The following is a 19,920-nucleotide window of genomic DNA, read 5'->3' on the forward strand; positions in this document are numbered from 1 at the left end:
ACTAACTCAAATTCAATTTATTGTAATTCTTTCCTCCATTCTACTCTCAAAAGTATTTTCAAATTAGAGAAGAGCATTCTTCTTGTACTTCTTTTTAAAATACAATCTTACGGCAGAGTTAACAATTTAGCCACAGTGTAGACATTTCTTAAGAGCCCAGGTCCTGTGTTCAAGTTCCAGGACTGGCACACACACCAGAAAAGGTACACTGTTTTATTTTTAACTTGATAGTGATTTAATATGTGGTTATTCTTAAAACTATGTTTTGGTCTTTAGAAATTTTGTACTTAATCTAAGCCTAATGAGATGATTTCCTTACTAATATGTCTTTCCTGTTATTCAATTGGGTGTCTTCTCTTCTTAATGCTCTAAATTGTAGCTGATTATACTTTTCCTCCCTGTAATTACATTTGCTTTATGTTTCAAGTCAGCTGAAAAGGAATTTAAATCTACCTCACTTCACCCTCTTTGCCAAAGCACTTTTGATACACTCCACTTTTCATTAATGTCAGTCTACTTAGCAACCAAGTAAGGTACTTAGAAGTAGACCCCTTCAAGGGGGGCAGGAGGGAGGGAGGGAGGGAGGGAGGGAGGGAGGGAGGGAGGGAGGGAGGGAGGGAAGGAAGGAAGGAAGGAAGGAAGGAAGGAAGGAAGGAAGGAAGGAAGGAAGGAAGGAAGGAAATTTTACACTTGAAGAGAATTTAAGAGCTAGATGGTATCAGAACTATATTTGGGTGGGGCACCATGAACACAATTTAATGTCTTAAATTCAGGACATTTCCAAAGTTTTCACTGCAATAAGGCATACTTAATTTGTAAACAATAGCTTACGTACTGTCTGATATCTAAAGCAACTAAATAAATACTTGAGTATTTGTTTGGGGGTTTGTTTGGGGGTGTGTTTCATAAGGCAAAATATTACCATATGCATTAATGAGCAATTTTCAAATAAAATTCATGCTGAAAAAATTTAAAATACTGTGCTAGTAAGAAACATGTTACTAGAGCACAGCATTAAAAAAAAAAATTCTACAAAGCTGGGCACAAGTGGCTCATACCTGTAATCCTAACTACTCAGAAGGCTGAGATCTGAGGATTATAGTTCAAAGCCAGCCCAGGCAGAGAAATCCATGAGACTTTCATCTCCAATTAACCAGGAAAAAAAGCCAGAATTGGAGCTGTGGCCCAAGTGGTAATGCTAGCCTTGAGTAAAAAAGCTCAGGGACAGCACCTAGACCCTGAGTTCAAGTAAAAGGACTGGCATGCACGTGTGTGTGTGTGCACGCACGCGTACACACACACACACACACACACTCAAAATTCTACAGTCAGATCTTGGCATAGGGACTAAACCTACAATCATAATTACTTGGATCCTGTTTTGAAGCCAGCCCAAGCACAAGTTTATGGACTCCATCTCAATCAATGATAGAGTGATGGTGTTCATCTATTATTATGAGGAAAGCAGAATAGCTGGGTGCAGTCAGTGCCTACCTGTCATCCTAGTGATTAAGAAAAACACAAATAGGAGGATTGGAGACCAGGGCTACCCAGGAATAAAGTGAAATTCTATATTGAAAATACTCAACAAAAAGAGGGACTGGTAGAATGGTTTAAGTGGCAGAGTATCTACTCACAAGCATGAGACACTGAGTTTTAACTTCAGTACCAAAAAGTATTTTGGAATTTTGAAGAATTTTCTGTCTATATGGTGAGATTTTTCTCCCTAAGTGACGTCTTTGGTTTTGGTATGAGAATCAACCAATCTCATAAAGTAAAATTAAAAGGTTTGCTTGAAAACATTGAGATATTATTCTTGAAGTACTTAGAATTCACCAGTGAAATCATCTGGGAATGATCTTTTACTCTATGGAATGATTTTCAATTGTTAATTCAATTTTTAATTATTATATGAGATTTTCTATTTCCTCTTGGGTCAGTATGGCAATTTTCATTTTCCTAGGCATTTGTACATCTCATCCAAGTTGTTTTATCTTTTGTCATGAAGTTGCTCATGTTTGCTTATATTCTTTTTCATTTCTGTATAGTCATAGTTGATAATTCTTTCACTCACGAGTTTGAGGATCTGTGTTTTCCCCCACTTTTTGATGGTCTATCTACCTAAAAGTTTGCTACACTGTTGATATTTTCAAAGAATGAACTCTCACTGATTGTAACTAATGTCTTTATAGTTTTTATTTCATTAATTCTTATAGTTTGGGCCCTTCTATTTGCCTGAAGTTTATTTTCCCTTTGAATTTTCCTAGATTTGTAAAGTGAAAAGTTAAAATTGCTGAATTTAGGTATTTCTTCTTTGCACTTTTTAATTGAAAAAATTGCACAGATTTATGAGGACCATTTCAAAGCATGTATACAGTTTTGTTCACAAAGAAGCTAATCATGCCTATCACTTCAAACATTTACCACTACTATGTGAGACAAATACTCAAAATTTCTCCCCATAGTTTCTTTAAAATACATATTATCATTATCCAGTCACTCCACTGTTCAAGGGAACACTAGAACCCATTTCTCCCATCTACCCACAACTTAGATTTTGGTTTTTTTTTTTTATTACATTTTAAGCTACAATTGTCCATTGGAGCACTGCATTTGCTTTAGCCCATAAATTTTAATCCAATGTTTTCATTTTTTAATTAAACACTGACTTGTTTTTCAAGGCATCACATTATATACAATACATATTTTTCAGTTGCCAATTTAAAAACTAAGATGAAAACTTCCTAGTTTTCATTTGATCTTTCTTATTGACACAGAAGCTAATTAGATATAGCATTTAATTTCCAAGTATTTGTAGACTTTATAGATTTCCCAGACATTTATTATCTTCCTATAGGATTTTATTCCAATCAAAGGACATACTTTGTATAATTTCAATACTTTCAAGATTTTTAAAAAATAATCTACCATATGTTTTATCTTAGAGAATGCATCATGTATTTTTTTAAAAACTAAAGTAAATTTGGCTGTGAGGTGAAATATTTTACAGTCTTATGTGATCAGGATGATTTTCTACATAAATATATCACCAATTATTGAGAATATTGTATTAAAGCAGCCAAATACTATTGTTGAAATTTCTTTTTCCTTTTAATTCTGTAAGTTTGTGTTTTATTTATCTAAAAGCTTTGTTGTTAGATGCATGTTTGTTTTATTCTCTTGACTAGCTGACACTTCTCTATCATTTCAAAATGATAAAATAATAATTTTTATCTTAAGTTCGATTTGCCTGACAGTAACATATTCCTTCTAGTTTCACTCATTTACTTTTGCATGTTTTCTTCTTTTATCCTTTTATTTTCAATTGTTTTCTTTGTGTGTGTGACCAGCAATCTTGACTTCATCATTTATAATTTGCATGACCTAATTTGATTTTCTAAACACTAGGTACCAATATGATACATACAAAGGATAAAAATCCACAGGAGAGATTTTCTTAGGATTAAATAAAACTTTGTGAGGCAATCATGCATGGCAGACTTATAAATATTACACAAAATATTATTAATGATAATGCCAAAGAAGATAAGAAAACAATAACCAAATTATAGCCTGACCTTTTCAGATAAGTATTGTTCATAAATTCCAACTGCGGCTGCTCTTAAGAGACCTTTGGTTTGATTGGTTTGATGTTTTCCATCTCTCTGACGACTTGACAAAACCTCTAGCTGCTGCTGGGCTGTAACTCGGTATCCTTCCACTGTCATCCAGAAGAAAAGATGTGCCTGACCTCCAGTCTGCTGCATATAATCTAAGAATTACCCACAACAAAGGAGATATTAAAATTACACAACTGGGGGCTCATGAAGCTTCATAATCAATATTTGAGAAGAAGTAATTTCAAGAATTTAAGTTATCAATATTTAATTTTTTTATTGTTTTTGAGACCATCTCACTATGTAGTTAAGAAGGGCCAAAAATTCAAGATAATCCTGTTTCAGAGTGTTGGATTTAGAGACATATTCTATGATACCAGCTGGAAAAAAATTTTGACATATGTGCTGCCCAAGTGAGCACTGGAAAAAAATTTTAAATCTCACATTTAATGAAAAATATTTAGTGAATAAATTCAGTATATAAGCCTTCATTAGAACTAGTTCACACTAACATTCAATATTTGTGATAAAATTATTAATCATTAAAAAGATTTAAAAGATTAGCAAGTTAACAAATCACATTTATATTTTAAAAAAATAGTGTCTTGTACTCTTCCCCCAGGACCTGCTTCAAACTCTGATCCTCCTATCAACATATCTCTAACAGTTGTGATTACAGATGCACACCATTACACATACACATAGCTTCTCTCCTGTTGTCATGTCAAACATTGACATATTAACAATTCCAAATTCAGTACATTTAAAATATCCAGGAAGACACAGGGATTGAGGAGTACCAGGAATCTAACTCCCCATCTACACAAAGATGGCACTGAAACTATCTAATATAAACAATCTGAAACTTGGAAGTTTACTGAAAATCTGCAACGTGCAAGGGACAACTTGACAGGTAAAGGTCTGATAAAGTTAAATTTTGGTAGAAATATAAAATAGTCACTGTGAAAACAATAGTTATTCTTAAAAACTAATAACAAAATTACTATATGATTCAGTAATTCCACTTCTGAGTACCAAACAAAGAGAATTAAAAGTAGAATTTCAAAAAGCTACCTGTATACCTATATTTAGAACAAACTCAAACTATCTAAAATGTGGAAGCAACTCCAAGATTTCCCTGATAGATGAACGGATAAGCAAAATTTGTGTGTGTTTGTGAGGACAAGGGGGAAATGAAAACACTTCCCATTAAAAAGGAAGGTTACAACATCAATAAAACATGAGGGCAATTTACTATATAATCACTTTTATATGTACAGAGTTTCACCTTTACCAGACACAAAAAGTTCTAGAAACATAGTATTTGAAAATTAACAGTGTACTTGACTGCACAATTGCAAAAAAAAAAGGTCAGAAAATTTTCAATGGTTATATTATTGAAATAAAATTTACCTACCCATAAAAAATTGTAGTGCAACATTGTCTACAAGAATGCTATCCAAGGGGACTGTGCAAAGTTTTCCAAAGTTTGCTGCCAGTTTCACAGTATTGATTTCCTACGGATAAAAGTAAAACGAGATTAATGTTTTATTCAACAGGGTGAGGAATTTTGTGTGCTCAATCATTTGTTTTTCCCAATAAAATACGCTAGTTAGTAAGTTTATTTTAAGAGGTATTTAGCAAATAGATACCAAAATGATAAACATTAATTTCTTCCAATAAAAAATAAATATAATCCCATTTGTCCAACCGTTCTTTGATTTGTTGTTTTTCTGGGTCTCTATTAAGAAAAAGGACACAGCTAGAAGGATCAATAGAAAGCCCACAGAATGGGAGAAGATCTTCACTAGTCATACAACAGACAAGGGTCTCATATGTAAAATATACCTAGAACTCAAAAAATTAAATCCCCCAACAACAAATCCTTAAAGAAACAACTGCCCAATTTACAAATGGGCTAAAGACTTAAAGTGAAACTTCTCTGAAGAGGAAAGAAGGATGACCAATAGACACATGAAGAAATGCTCAACCTCCCTAGCCATAAAAGAAATGCAAATCAAAACAACATTAAGATATCACCTCACCCCAGTTAGAATGGCTAGAATCAAGAACTCTAATAACAGATGCTGGAGGGGATGTGGACAGAAGGGAACCTTACTTCATTGTTGGTGGGAGTGTAAACTTGTTCAACCAATTTGGAAAGTAGTATGGAGGTTCCTCAAAAGACTCCACATAGAGCTCCTCTATGACCCAGCAGTCCCACTTTTGGGCATTTACCCAAATGATCACAAACAAGACCATACTAAAGCTACCAGCACAACTATGTTTATTGCAGCATTTTTTACCATAGCTAAAATATAGAACCAACCCAGATGCCCCTCAGTAGATGAATGGATCAAAATATAGTATATATACACAATGGAATTCTATGCCTCCATCAGAAAGAATGACATTGCCCCATTTGTTAGGAAATGGAAAGACTTGGAAAAAATTATATTAAGTGAAGTAAGCCAGGCCTAAAGAAACATAGGTCTCATGGTTTCCCTTATTTGCAATAGCTAGTATATGTCTGAAACAAGCAGAAAAGTTCAGATAAGTTGCTGTTAGGGAAAAGAACCTCAAGATAAGGCTTGAAATGTTTTTTTTTTTTTGTTCTTCGTATTGTTTCTAACATATTTATAAGATGATTTCTTTGTTGCTTTGTATGTCCCTCCCCCACGGTATAACCCCTGTTTTCACTGTATTTGATGTTGGTATAATTTGTGGAGGGGAAGTGGACCCATTGCAACAGTGAGATGTACAAGTCGCTATGTCGAAAAACAAACTTTACAACTTTGAAACAAAGGAGAAGGCAACAATGCTTGACAAGAAAGGTACTCATTATCTTGCCCATGTAATTGTAACCCCTCTGTACAGTATTTTCACAATAAAAAAATAAAAATAAATCTAAATCACTGTAGTTTCATATATTCTCTATCTCTACATATTCCAAATGAAAATGAACACTCCCGAAAATAGAGGGTGTAAGAGAACATCTGAAAAGTTTAATATATGCAGAGTAAACTGTAATATTTTCAACTTTTGGCAAAACTCTGTACTGTATTTCAAAGTGTAATTTTGCTTCAAACACAGTAGATTCTCTGTGATCATAAAAACTGTATTTTTTGTTGTTGTTGTTATTGGTCATGGGGCTTGTATTCTGGGCTTGGACGCTGTTCCTGAGCTCTTTATCTCAAGGCGAGTGCTCTACTGCTTGAGCCACAGTGCCACTTCCGGTTTTCTGGTGGTTTATTGGAGATAATAGTTTCATGGACTTTCCTGCCCGGGCTTTGAACCGTGATCCTCAGATCTCAGCCTCCTCAGTAGCTAGGAGTACAGCCATGAGCCACTGGCGCCTGGCTGAAACTGTATTTCTTTTAAACTATGTAAACAGAGAAATAACTTTATGTATGTGTGTGATATATATACCACTTTTCAAAGTGACATGACAGGGAAAACATGGCTCCAAACGGCATTTCCCGTCCAGCACTGTAATTACATTTCACATATCACCTCATTCAGGTGGTACAGATATACTATAAGACATTACCAATCTCATTTAATAAGTAAGTAAATAAATGTGAGAAAGCTTGCCTGACATCACAAAGGTGATCAACAAGAGTATATATTTTCAAATTTTGCTGCCTTTCCATTAAAACCCATGTTTTTGCAAACTATATTTTACTAGTTGCTATCCCCAAATCCCTCTCTCTCAAATTTCTATTTTAAAAAAGGTTAGATACATGTAATGTAAATTGGACAAGGTGTCTTAGTCAGGGACCAATACAAATTAAGCATAAGTGGTACATTAATAAAGAAGATGGGGGAAATTTGAAAAAAAAGAAAAGACAAAGCAAAAGATAAATCTATCTTAGTCATTAGATTTCCTTCATAAAAGTATTAATAACAGACTTAAATCAGTGCCAGCACCTGATTTATACTAAATGAGTTTCACTTCTTCAAATGCTACATTTATGTCCTGTCCAGCAACTGCTTCACAGATAAAGCTTAGGCAAAAGTCTTCACTGCAGCCTCATTTGTAATAGGGAGGATAAAAGGTCTTCTCAGATTTCAAGTTAAATAACATAGCTATAAATTTCAATTCAAACCCTCTTCAAGTATGGTTTACTTTTTATGATTTTAATGAACTCTATCCTGTGAAACCCAGAATTACAAGAGACCTCTAACTTGCTTTGCCAAACATTTATCACTACAAGTGTATAACAGACAACTTTCTCTCAAGCCTATTGTGGAGTGCTACATCGGGTATTATTCCATCTATTTATTTTTTTGCCATACATACTTTAGTCACTCTTTACAAAACATCATTAATTCAAAAGTACCTAATACTTACTTTTCCTGACTGCAATCTCTGTATTCTTGAATCACATACCTTCTTTACAAATAATAAACTATTTATTTGATTTTTGATCGTGTTGATATCTAAAAACAAACAAATTGATTATGAGCTAGAAAGTGGTAGTATTTGTAAAAAAGCCACACATTTACTGAATTTAACAAAATAATCAGAAAATTTTTAATCCAAAAATTAAAGAAATAATCTGAAACTATATTGTAAGATTATTTAAACCATAAAAACTTAAAAGTTAATTGTGCTCTCCCTAGAGAGAACAATGATGACTGTTTTAGATTCACTCAGAAAACAATGTTTTTGGCTCTAAACATATTAGCATAATAGTAACAGTTAAGAGGAAAACAACTGCTAGCTTAAAATGGCATTTAGGTAAATTAAACTTTAAAGGTACAGTAATGTTTTAAGAAGAAACACTCATTTACTTAAACAAATCACTTACCATCACCAGCTGTATCTAAAGATCTAAGATACTGTAATTCTTCTGCTGCCTTATCTCTGACTGCTTCCAGCTCTCCAATATTGTCACTCAATTTAATAATGTTCATAAAGGCCTCATAGTTGCAATTCGAATCTCGGATCTGAAAATAAAGATTGAAAAATGGGTGTGATACAGATCATTTCTTATGGGAAAAAACATGAACCTTGAATGATTTTGTTTTTCATAACATACCCAGTTTTAATAACAAAAGAAGAAAAGGACTGTGTTCATGATACTTTTATTTTTTTATTTTACTTTATTTTTTGTTTTTGTTTGGTCATGGGGCTTGAACTCTGGGCCTGGGCGCTGTCTCTCAGCTCTTCAGCTCAAGGTGAGTGCTCTACCACTTGAGCTACAGTGCCACTTCCCATGATACTTTTAATGCGGTAAACACAGTAAATAAAACAAGTAGAACAACCAGCATGGTATAAAGAACACAAGCACATAATATAGATGATAGTAAGGAAGCCATAAAGGCTGAAAACACAAAAAAGGGCTAAAGAGTAGAAAGATGAGGCCACGCTATAAAGCTAACATAATCAAGCAAGTACAATATTTGTATAAGAGATCAACAGCAAAGAACATGAGTTTCCAAAATTAGACATAAAAATATAAATTTAAGATAAGAAAGGAAATTAATTATGAAAAAATTCTCTTCAAGAATGGGCCACTTTAAAAACTGATGGTTTTTCTGCACTCTTGTTCAACTTCTAGTTCTTTATATGTGCTGGATATTCATTCATAGTTATATGGCTTACAAATACTTTCTCCAGTTCCACAGGTTGGTTTCCTTTTCAACATTCTGGTTACAGTTTTCTTTGCAGATAGCTTTTTAGCCTCTACCTACTGTCTATTTTTGCATGTGCTGCACCAGTTTTGGGTATCAAGTCAAGAAATCAGTCAAATGCCGAATACTTTCCCTATATGTTTTCTTCATGTTTTATCTGCTGACAGTCTTTTAGGTGCTACTTAACAAGAGAATTTTTTTTTTCTCGTTGTTTTCAAAATTGTCTTTGGCTTATGGTCTTCTTTGGCTTTATCCTAGATAGTTCTTTGAATTTTTGAATTTGAATGTATAATTCCTACATTTCCTTCCTTAGATGTGAGAACTTTAAGCCCAGTGGAACAACTGCCTACACATTCTACTCATAACTTATTCTAGGATTTCAATAATACACATATTATTTCACATTAGGATATCTTTTTCTGTTTCTTAAACTTTAATTTCTTCACTTAATTCCTATTTTTTTTGCTGCTGTTATTAAATAATTTAAAAAAGGCAATGTTCAAGTTCACTGATTTATTCTTGGTCAAGACTATTACTTCTACTAGAGTAAATTTTAAATTATATTTTTCTGTTCCAGAATTTGGATTCTTTTATTCTTTTATTTCTTTATTGATATTCTCAATTTTATTCATGATCATTCTCTTGATTACATTTGTCTGTCTGTTTTGAGTTTAAGGTTTCCGTAGGTTAGTCCCAAGATAATTATTTGATTCACTCTTTCCTTCATTCCCTCCCTTCTGCCTTCACTCCTTTTTTCCCTTTTTCCCCCTCTCTTTTTATCTCCCCCTGCCATATTTTGTTTCTAGTGAAGGTACCAGGATCTAAACTCAGGGCTTCTTAAGTTCATTCTTTCTCTCACATTTCTCTCCCTTTCCAAATCTTCTCCCTCCTTTCCCCTTCTTTGTTCCCCCTACTCCCTCTCCTTCTCCCTTTCTCCCCTTTCCCTCCCTCCCTCCCTCTTTCTCTTGCTCTCTCTCTCCACAGCCCAGACTTTTACTCTAAAACCCCCACTGCTTTATTTTGCTCTTTGCATACTTGCCCAGGACTAGCCTCAGACTGTGATCCTCTCAGATATGAACCACACATGGCTTATTGGTTGACATGGAGTCTCACAAAGGTTTACCCTTAACTAGCCTTAAGTAAATGCCTATATTTGGCCTTTTTGTTCACTTTCTGTTTTTTGTAATTTTTACACTTGAAAAAACAGATTTTACAAAGCTGTTTCACCCAGACAAAGATCTTCACTAATCAGTCTGGGTACAAATCTAGGCATGGCTCCAACCTTTTTTAGGATTGTACCTTTTCTGGGATTCTATGTGTAATTTCCCTTTGAGTTTCTTTTCTAGGAGCTGATCATCCTTGCTCCTTCACATGTCTTGTCTGTAGAAGTATTACAAAAACAAAAATGAAACTGCTGAGTTCCTATGTTCTTGGTAGAACTCAGGCATTCAAGGTAGTTTCAACAGTTTCCCAATTCAAAAGAGATAGAAAACACTACCTAAGGAATCCTCCACATGAAGACCCAAAGTACTAGAACAAAGTTCTACTTGTCTTTCCCTCTCATGCCAGGAGCTGACCAAACACAGTGAGGTTTATTTGCTTCTCTCTGAAGTATTTCAGGTTCTCTGACACTACCACAAGCTATTAAACTTTTCTCTGTCCTCTGTGGTCTCAGGCACCCAAAGTACACCTGTTTCTTCTCATCAGCAGTCCTAAATCAGAAGAGAAAGAAACCAGTCCTTTGGGCACATCCCTGAAAAGCCAGAGCAGACAAGCTACAAGTTGGAGTTTCCCTTCTGATCAGTAGTCACTGATGCCACCTTAGTGAAATAAGCTGACACAACTGAAATGAAATAGCTTTCCTTACTAGTTTCAATGCAGGTATACTTGGCTTGGCTTAAAGACTGCCTGGGGAACCAACATTTCATAACTGCTTTCTGGTGTTCTCATAGATTTTTGGACTATATATATTGCTGTTTTATATGCGAAGAAGTGTGATCTGAGGCTCAGTACACAGTATCTGTGAACACAGGAAATGAAATAGCCTATTTTTAAATAGTGCTAGTACCCAAACAGGAAGGAAGATAACCAATGAACTTCTTGTGGAAAATTTAGATAGCACATTCAACAAGAAGATATATTGGAAATGTATCTGTGTGTGTGTGTGTCTGTGTGTGTGTGTATGTATATACATGTATATGTATATAGTTGCTTATAAATTGTTGCTTGACCTTCTGATCACCAAACTGAATTTTTACATTAACCATACTTTAAAAAAAAAAGTTGGAACTTTAAAAGGAAACTACTTACCATCCATATAACATACTGATTAATATAATCAGGATCACTGAGTTGATTTATTAATGGAAGAAGAATTCCTCGTGCAAGGATTTCCTAAATTGTAAAGAAGACAAATTTAACCCTACATATTTCTCAAGTCCAAACATCCTAACAATGATGTTACATAACATGGGTATGATATATATATATATATATATATATATGAAACTAAAATATGATAATCAGTGCAGTCTTATAAAAGAGCTATTGTATCTGTTAAATGAGATAAAGCTATACATATTTCAACTTGGGACACATCTCCACTGAAAACTATTTGTCAATTTAAAAAAAAGATAAATCTCTAAACATATCATGTCTAAACATTCAGCATTTAATGTAGATTTACATCTACATTCAAATATAAAAACAAAGAAAAAGCCGGGTGCTGGTGGCTAATGCCTGCAATCCTAGCTACTCAGGAGACTCTCATCTGAGGATTGCGGTTCAGAGACAGACTCTTATCTCCAATTAACCACTAGAAAACCAGAAGTGGTACTGTGGCTCAAGTGGTACAGCACTAGCCTTGAGCTGAAGAGTTGAAGGACAGCACCCATGCCCAGAGTTCAAGACCCATGATCAACAATAAAATAAAGAAACACTTAAAAAAAAAAAAAAAGGATACATACCAATTTTACAATCATGTCTACTTCAAGGGAAGAAATAACTATAGTAGCTAGCATATACGTCCCTTGTTGTATTTTTTTCCTAATATAAATGTTTAAAATAAGCTACTTTAGCTCTTTAAAATGTACCTTTTTATTTTTTTAAGTTAATGATACCATTTCAAGCTAATAAATTCCTGCCTTTCTTTTAAGGCCTTACAGAAGAGTTGATTATGCTTTTAAATGAACATGATCAGCTCATCAGGACTCTTTTATTTACATGTCTAAAATATACTCTGACCTGCATTACTAGCATTTATCACTTATTATTTTCAATATTATTGTACATCTTATATTGCTCTAATACACAACCACTATCTTAGACATTTTTCCCTAATAAAATGTTAAATATAAAAAACAAATTGCAGAAAATGGGAGAAAAGTAAGGGAGGGGGTAAGAAGTTTGACAATAAGTGTACTCACTACATTACATATGTAACTGTAACCCCATGTACGTCACCTTGACAATAAAATTAAATTAACTCTGTTCTCATGTGGTGTTAATGTTTAATTAAAATCTAAATTTAATGCCTAAATCTAATTTTAAATTTATATCTAAATTTATAAAATATAATTTCTCAAGCAGTTTAGAGAGGCTAAATCATAAAGTTAATAAGATGTTTTACTTTTCTAAGTACAAAATCAATATATCCCTCTTTACTAGGTCTCTAATTTATTTGGATGATTTTCTTACGTCAGTTCATAGAATGTATAACAGTGAATTAATATCTGAAAAAATATATTAAATATTAGTAGTGAATCACATATTAATTCAACAGTCATTATTAATATTAGTAGTAATGAAAGCATATTAACTTTCAGGAATGTTTCAAGATACATTCAAAAATTACCAAGAACTGCATCTTACAAGATTAACTTTAGTCTCTTATTAAAACTACATTAATCTACCAAATTTCTTCCTGCAAATTATATCTCTGGCTACACATGATTAAATTTTAAAATGTACTCTGAAAGGAAAAAATTCACACACTCAACTGTTTTTCAAAAGTTTCTTTTCAAAATGGAAAAAAATCATTGGAAAGAATTTTGTGTTAATATACTTTGTGAATCTGTCTAAACTTTGATCTCCTAAGCAAAGGTCTGGTTAGGGGAGGACTATTCATTTACCTTCAATTTCTGAACAGATTCTAATGAAATCTTTATTTTTTTAATTTTTTAAATTTATTCCATAGTAAGTACCATTTCCATGATAATTCTTGCTTTAAGATCCCAGTTTCTACAAGATAGCACCAGCTGCCAATATAGGGGCCTGCAAGGAATAAACTAATCAAAGCTATATATTTTTACATGAATAACACAGTAATAGCAATAAAGTAGAGGAGATTAACTCACAATTATATAATCTATACAAATAACCCACATAAGAGCTCTTCTTTCTGTTATTTCATCTAAACAAAAATGTCTTGGGAAACTTGTACTTAATTACTGACAAAACTGATCAAGAAGTATCAACTGAGAAAAACAAAAACTGACCTACTGAATGTAGCACTCAATATTCAAATAGACTTGAAAAAATTGCTCATTATATTCCTACTTATTTTAAACAGTTCATGTAACAAGCTAGTTCTTCATTCATGGCTCTTGAGAGTCAGATTAATCCTTTAAGAGTTACAGTAACATCTGCATAACAACTAGTAAGCAGGCAAATGGGTTTGTCCCTCCAGAATTACAACTGAGCCTCTCTGATTTAGTCCTTGCTATGAGCCAGGTACTATGTTAGCCACTAGGTATATAATGATAATATACATATGCCCTACCCTCAAGGAATTTGTAATGCATTTTAAAGAAAGTTATCAAGTAATTAAACATAAGAACAAAATTTTCACTTTAAATAGGGCAAATGCTATGAAAGAAAAAAACTGGGTAGCATTCACAGAAATATGGAATTATAAAGGAGTTTATGATTTAGAGGTAAGGAAGGAATCTCTGAGGAAATGATGTTAGTACCATAAGAGAACTGACTACTATCTCACACACAAAAAAGGAAGAAACATTCTAAGCTAAAGGTAAAGCAATGAGACAGCTCTGTAGTAAGTAGGAGGAAACTGGCTTGGGGTAGAAAATTAGGGTGGCTTTAATAAGTAACTACTTACAAAGACCAAACTTTAGAGACCTCCTCCCATTTAGGCTTGGACCTTCCACATTTGGCTTCTCATTGCATGACATATTTTTTTTTTGTCGGTCGTGGGGCTTGAACTCTGGGCCTGGGCGCTGTCCCTCAGCTCTTCAGCTCAAGGCAAGCGCTCTACCACTTGAGCTACAGCGCCACTTCCAGTTTTCTGGTGGTTTATTGGAGATAGGAGTCTCACGGTCTCTCTCCTGCCCGGCCTGGCTTTGAACCGCGATCCTCAGATCTCAGCCTCCTGAGTAGCTAGGATTACAGGCGTGAGCCACCAGCACCCAGATGCATGACATATTTTAGCATGAATCCTGTCAAATTATCTCTAGCCAAAACTCTCAAAGCCTCTATGTGATCAAGTTGTTCATCCCCACTCTTAATATCTCATCACTCTGGCCTACTTTTCACAAGATTAGTATTAACTTTTTTTAGTAGTCTCTCCTTCACATACCTCCTAGTAGCTTTACATTTACCATGTTCCTGCGCTATAATCTGTAATTGTTACTGAATTCCAAATCAAGCCTAGATCTATACTGAAGTTTCATTTCTTTCACTGGAACTGTTTCTGAAATAAAAATCTTCTATCATTTTAACCATTATGCATTAATCTGATACTCCATTAATCTGATACTCCATGACATTCATTCTCTCTCTCTCTCTCTGACTCTGTCTCTCTGTCTGACTCTGTTTCTGTCTCTCTTTTTTCCCCTTGCTGGTACTGGGACTTGAACTCAGGGCCTGGGAACTGTCCTTGATCTTCTTTGTGCTCAAGAATAGTGTTCTACCACTTCAGCCACAGTGCTGCTTTCAACTTTTCCTGAGTAGTTTTTTGGAGATAAGAGTTTCATGGAAGCCAGGTGCTGGTAGCTCATGCCTTTAATCCTAGCTACTCAGGAAGCTGAGATCTGAGGATCGAGGTTCAAAGCCATCCCGAGCAGGAAAGTCTGTGAGAGTCTTATCTTCAATAAACCACTCAGAAAACTCGAAGTGGTGCTGTGGCTTGGAGCACTAGCCTTAAGTTGAAGAGCTGAGGGACAGCGCCCTAGCCCAGAGTTCAAGTCCAACGACCGACCAAAAAAAAAGTCCTATGGACTTTCTTGCCAAGGCTGGCTTTGAACTCTGATACTCAGATCTCACTCTGCCAAGAAGCTAGGATTATTGGTGTGATTCACCAGCACTCAGCTTATGTGGCATTCCTAAAGGCTAGAAAGATAAAAGCTCTATCACATAGGGCTTCCTAAGCCTCTAGAAGGACTCTGGATTTAAACATTTCACTCAATGGTCACATTATTCACAAAGATGCAGAAAAGACAGAAAAGTTATACAGGCAATATTATTTCAATTTTGGACATTTAAAAGTTACAATTTCAAATAGTAATCTCAAGGAGACACCTAATACCTAATCACAGTAGCCTAGAGTTCAGAAGGAAAGTTTGAACTAAGGTTATAAACTTAAAACTCATTAGCATATCGATAGAGTTTAAAGCCACAAGAATGAATGAGCAAGAGGAATGCTTATGGAAAAACTTGAACAGTTTAGCAGAAGCAGAAGCAGCCAAGCATATAGTAGATGCAAACCTAATGGTAGACACACCAGGTATTACCACCTTTGATAATGACTATAGTTAATATAGCACTATATAAAAACAGCACTTTCTACTTATTTCACTTAACTGCCATTAACCTAATGAGAAGTACACTAATTCAAGATAGGTAGATGTTAGAAAATTGTGTGTGATAACATACATAAAAGCAAACTGGGAATTGGTATCCACTATAGGAAGAAAGACTACAAAAAATACAAGCTTTCAATGTTAAATAATTTTTTTTATTTTATCCATTCAACCAGGATAAAGACAAACAGCATTTCTCAACCACAACAAGCAGCCAAATTTAAATTTACTCTTCTACATTTACACACAGTTGTACTCTAAAAGGTAAACACTGAAAGAACAGAATTCAAGATTACTACTTTTAATAAACTTACTTATATTCTGGTATAAAAAGCACAATCTTGGCTGCATAGGTTTTAGTTTGAAGTTTCTGTTCAGAGATTTTACTTTTATCTAGCCTAATTTATCTAAATTTTTAGTACTAATGAAATTTTTTAAAGTATACTTTTGTTAAAACCAAAAAATCCAAGCAACTAACTTAAGTCAGATGGTTCTTAAATTATAAACCAGAAATCTCTGAGGGAAAAAAAAGTCCTCCAAGATCCTCTCAGGATCAATTAACTGAGTCAAAGCATATTTCTCTCACAAGCAAATAGTAAGACTTTTTAAAAAGGAACATGATGGTATGATATCATACATCTATCAACTAACGGAATATATGCATAAATAATCTTGTGCCTTTTTCTTTTAATTATAATACATATATATTACAAAGAGAATCTACAGAAACAAAAGCTCTTTGAGGTCTTCAACAAATTTTAAGAGTTCCTCAGGGTCTTAAGGCTGAAAACTGTGAGAACTACCTACTACTTTTAATATAGTCATTATCTAGTATAAGTTTATACTTACCCTGACAAAATAGCGCATGATCTTGTTCTGGAAATCTCCAGGAGGTAGCAATAAATATAATAAGACCTCACACAAATCCCTTAGGAACGCTAAAAACAGAGAAAGTAGCTGTAATAACTTAAGAAAATCGAATATTCACTTACTCCTAAGAAACAGAAAAATGTTAGGAATAATTTATTCCCTGGTTACATAGCTTATTATTTTAGTAATCAGTACATTCAATAAAAATTACTCCACAGTTTTCTAAGTAGCTATTATTCACTAATCAAATTACTAATACTTTTTAAATTTTTTTAAGTTTTAACCAGTGTTTAAATAATGACAAATTCTGATTACATTTTTCTCCAAAACACATGTAGATATTCCATGTATTTTCTACATTTACCATGTATTAATTAACTTTGCATATTTAGAAGTTATTCATGCACTGAAAACTGTATCTTTTTCAAGGGAGAACAAAAAAAAAAGAATCTACCTCTGCAGAAAATAACAAAGAAAGAGTACCTTTCTTTTATTCTATTGATAAAAGATGATGTAACATACATAAAAGTACTGCACATCTTTATATTCACTTCTTAGATTTAACTATAATTTAATAATAATGAAAATAAAGCAGCAATTAAAAGTTGAATTTTAGCCAGGCACTAGTAGCTTACACTGTAATTCTAACTATGCTGGAGGCTTAGACCTAGACTATCATGATTTGAAGCCAACCAGGAAAGAAAAGCCCTTGAGACATCGTTTCCAAATAACATGCAAAATGCTGGACTGGAGGCATGGCTCAAGTGATACAGCTTGCTAACCATAAAGCAAGCTGAAGAATAACAGTATGAGGACCTTGTTTCAAGTTCCACTGTAAGCACAGGTAATAACAACAAAGCAACTAAATTTTATAATAAAATGTAAAATGAGAAAAGAATATCAAAAAAGAAAGTTCAGCACTTTTTCAAAATTAGAAAAGATGTAATGTAAAATTGAAAAGCTTCTATCCAGATGCTAGTGGCTCACACCTATAATCCTTGCTACTCAGGAGGCTGAGATTTGAAGATCATGGTTCCAAGCCAGCCCAGAGCAGGAAAGTCCATGAGACTCTTATCTCCAATGAATCACAGAAAAAGCCAGAAGAAATGTTGTGGCTCAAGTGGTAGAGCACTAGCCTTGAGAAAAAAAAAAAAAAGAAAGAAAAAAAAAAAAGATGATCAGGGACAGTGCCCAGGCCTACCTAGTTCAAGCCCAAAGACTGGCAAAACAAACAACAAAAAAACTGAAGAGCCTTGACTGAAACCTGCTAACTTCTTAAAAAGAAAAGACAAGTCAATGTCCATTGGAATCTATATATTTTATTTAAAATCATTTCATCATTCTCTTAGACTCCTGAAGCAAAACTAATAAGTTCAAGGAAAAAAGAAATCATACTTTGTGATGTGCTTAATTATAAAGTGTTCTCTTTGTATAGTAAAAAAAAGAACGTAGAAACTTTGAGTTAAAAGTAAAACGAATAATGTCTTCACTATGTTATCTGTCTTGTGTAAGAATAATTTCCCTTTAGATCTGTTTTGCTATTTTGTGTTTAACCTGTTACTGTTCTCAAAAGAGTTATATTAAAAAGAAAACCTTCTTCATCTTTGGGAGAAGTGCACACTAGGTCACGGCAAACTTCCTTCTCCATTTCAACTTCAACTTCAAAGAAGGTATCTACAAGGTCTTCAGCTGTACCTGGAAAAAGAAATAATTAAGAAATAATTAATGATACACAAAGTGATACAACATATTTTTTAAATCCTGTTTCACACAGAATGGAAATATTACCTTTTACTTGATCATCTTTCTCTGTTACTTTCTGTTGAGCCTTTCTGAACACTCGCAGGTGTGTGCCAAAATCATCTACAATGCGTGTTGTAAAATAAGGTTGCCAGTCTATTTCCTTTGACCTTGTAGAAAACACATTATAAAAGCATTATGAACATTCTTTAAAGAAAATAAGTTTTAATGACTGATAGAATGATTATCACAGAAACTCAGATTATGTTTATTAATTTATTTTACATCTTAGATTCTACTTCATTAGACCCAAAGTATACCAAATATACTTCCTTATTCTAATGATATCATTTATACACCAAAGCTTTAAAGTACTATTAAACTCTTAATAGTTTCCCAGTTCAATCTGAAATAAGTTTGACTACAGGTACATCATATACTTAGCACAGATGTAAGAATACATAAGGGATCAGATGTTTCTGTTTGTATTTTAAACATTTCTCAGTTTCTTCTGCATCCATTCTGAATTTTCCACATTCTTTACTTATAATTCAATTTATAATACTAGCACTTAAAAACATGATTATGGGTAGGGTACCAGTGGCTCATGTCTAAAGTCCCAGCTGTTCAGAAGCCTGAGGTCTGAGGATGGTTATTAGAAGCCAGGCCAGGCAGGAAAGTAAGAAAGACTTATTTCCAATTAATCACCAAAAAAAGAAGTGAAGCTATGGCTCAAGCGATAGAGTACTAGTTTAACAAAAAAGCTCAAGAACAGCACCCCGGCACTGAGTTCAAGCCAAAGGAACAAAGGACCATTAGAAATAACTAGTCATATAGAAGTATCACCATATAAAATACCATATAGAATGTTTATGAAAAGCAGTGACTGCTGAAATTTATGAAATTATCTAGTACTCTTTCTCAAAAAGAACAAACTTCAAGAAACTTGTTAATTCAATACAACAGCAAGGCATACAAAATAAATTTTATATAATTACATATCTCCTTAAAATGAATACTTTTTTAAAAAATTAACTTTTCAAAATTATCTGTTTATTATCTTTTTTTTGGGTGGGGGGGGTTGGTCATGGGGCCTGAACTCTGAGCCTGGGCGCTGCCCCTCAGCTCTTCAAGGCTAGTGCTCTACCACTTAAGCCACAGCACCATTTCTGGCTTTTTCTGCTTATGTGGTGCTGAGGAATTGAACCCAGGGCCTCATGCATGTAAGGCAAGCAATC

The 19,920-nt window shown here is 33.9% G+C and overlaps 1 protein-coding gene across 6 annotated transcripts in view; it reads right to left on the reverse strand.

Moving 5' to 3' along the window:
• Positions 1-19,920, reverse strand: part of Snx13 (sorting nexin 13) — a 122,583-nt gene that overhangs the window by 54,919 nt on the left and 47,744 nt on the right. For all 6 annotated transcript variants that reach the window (XM_042695793.1, XM_042695792.1, XM_042695791.1 and 3 more), the window contains 8 exons: positions 18,731-18,852; positions 18,536-18,637; positions 16,922-17,010; positions 11,568-11,651; positions 8,432-8,570; positions 7,972-8,060; positions 5,035-5,134; positions 3,579-3,772 (listed from right to left, as the gene is read on the reverse strand). In XM_042695793.1, coding sequence (XP_042551727.1) covers positions 3,579-3,772; positions 5,035-5,134; positions 7,972-8,060; positions 8,432-8,570; positions 11,568-11,651; positions 16,922-17,010; positions 18,536-18,637; positions 18,731-18,852 — 919 coding nt within the window. The remainder of the gene's footprint in view (positions 1-3,578; positions 3,773-5,034; positions 5,135-7,971; positions 8,061-8,431; positions 8,571-11,567; positions 11,652-16,921; positions 17,011-18,535; positions 18,638-18,730; positions 18,853-19,920) is intronic.

This window comes from Dipodomys spectabilis, unplaced genomic scaffold (genome assembly GCF_019054845.1).
Source record: "Dipodomys spectabilis isolate Male_0828 unplaced genomic scaffold, ASM1905484v1 ptg000190l, whole genome shotgun sequence".
NCBI classification, from domain to species: Eukaryota; Metazoa; Chordata; class Mammalia; order Rodentia; family Heteromyidae; genus Dipodomys; species Dipodomys spectabilis.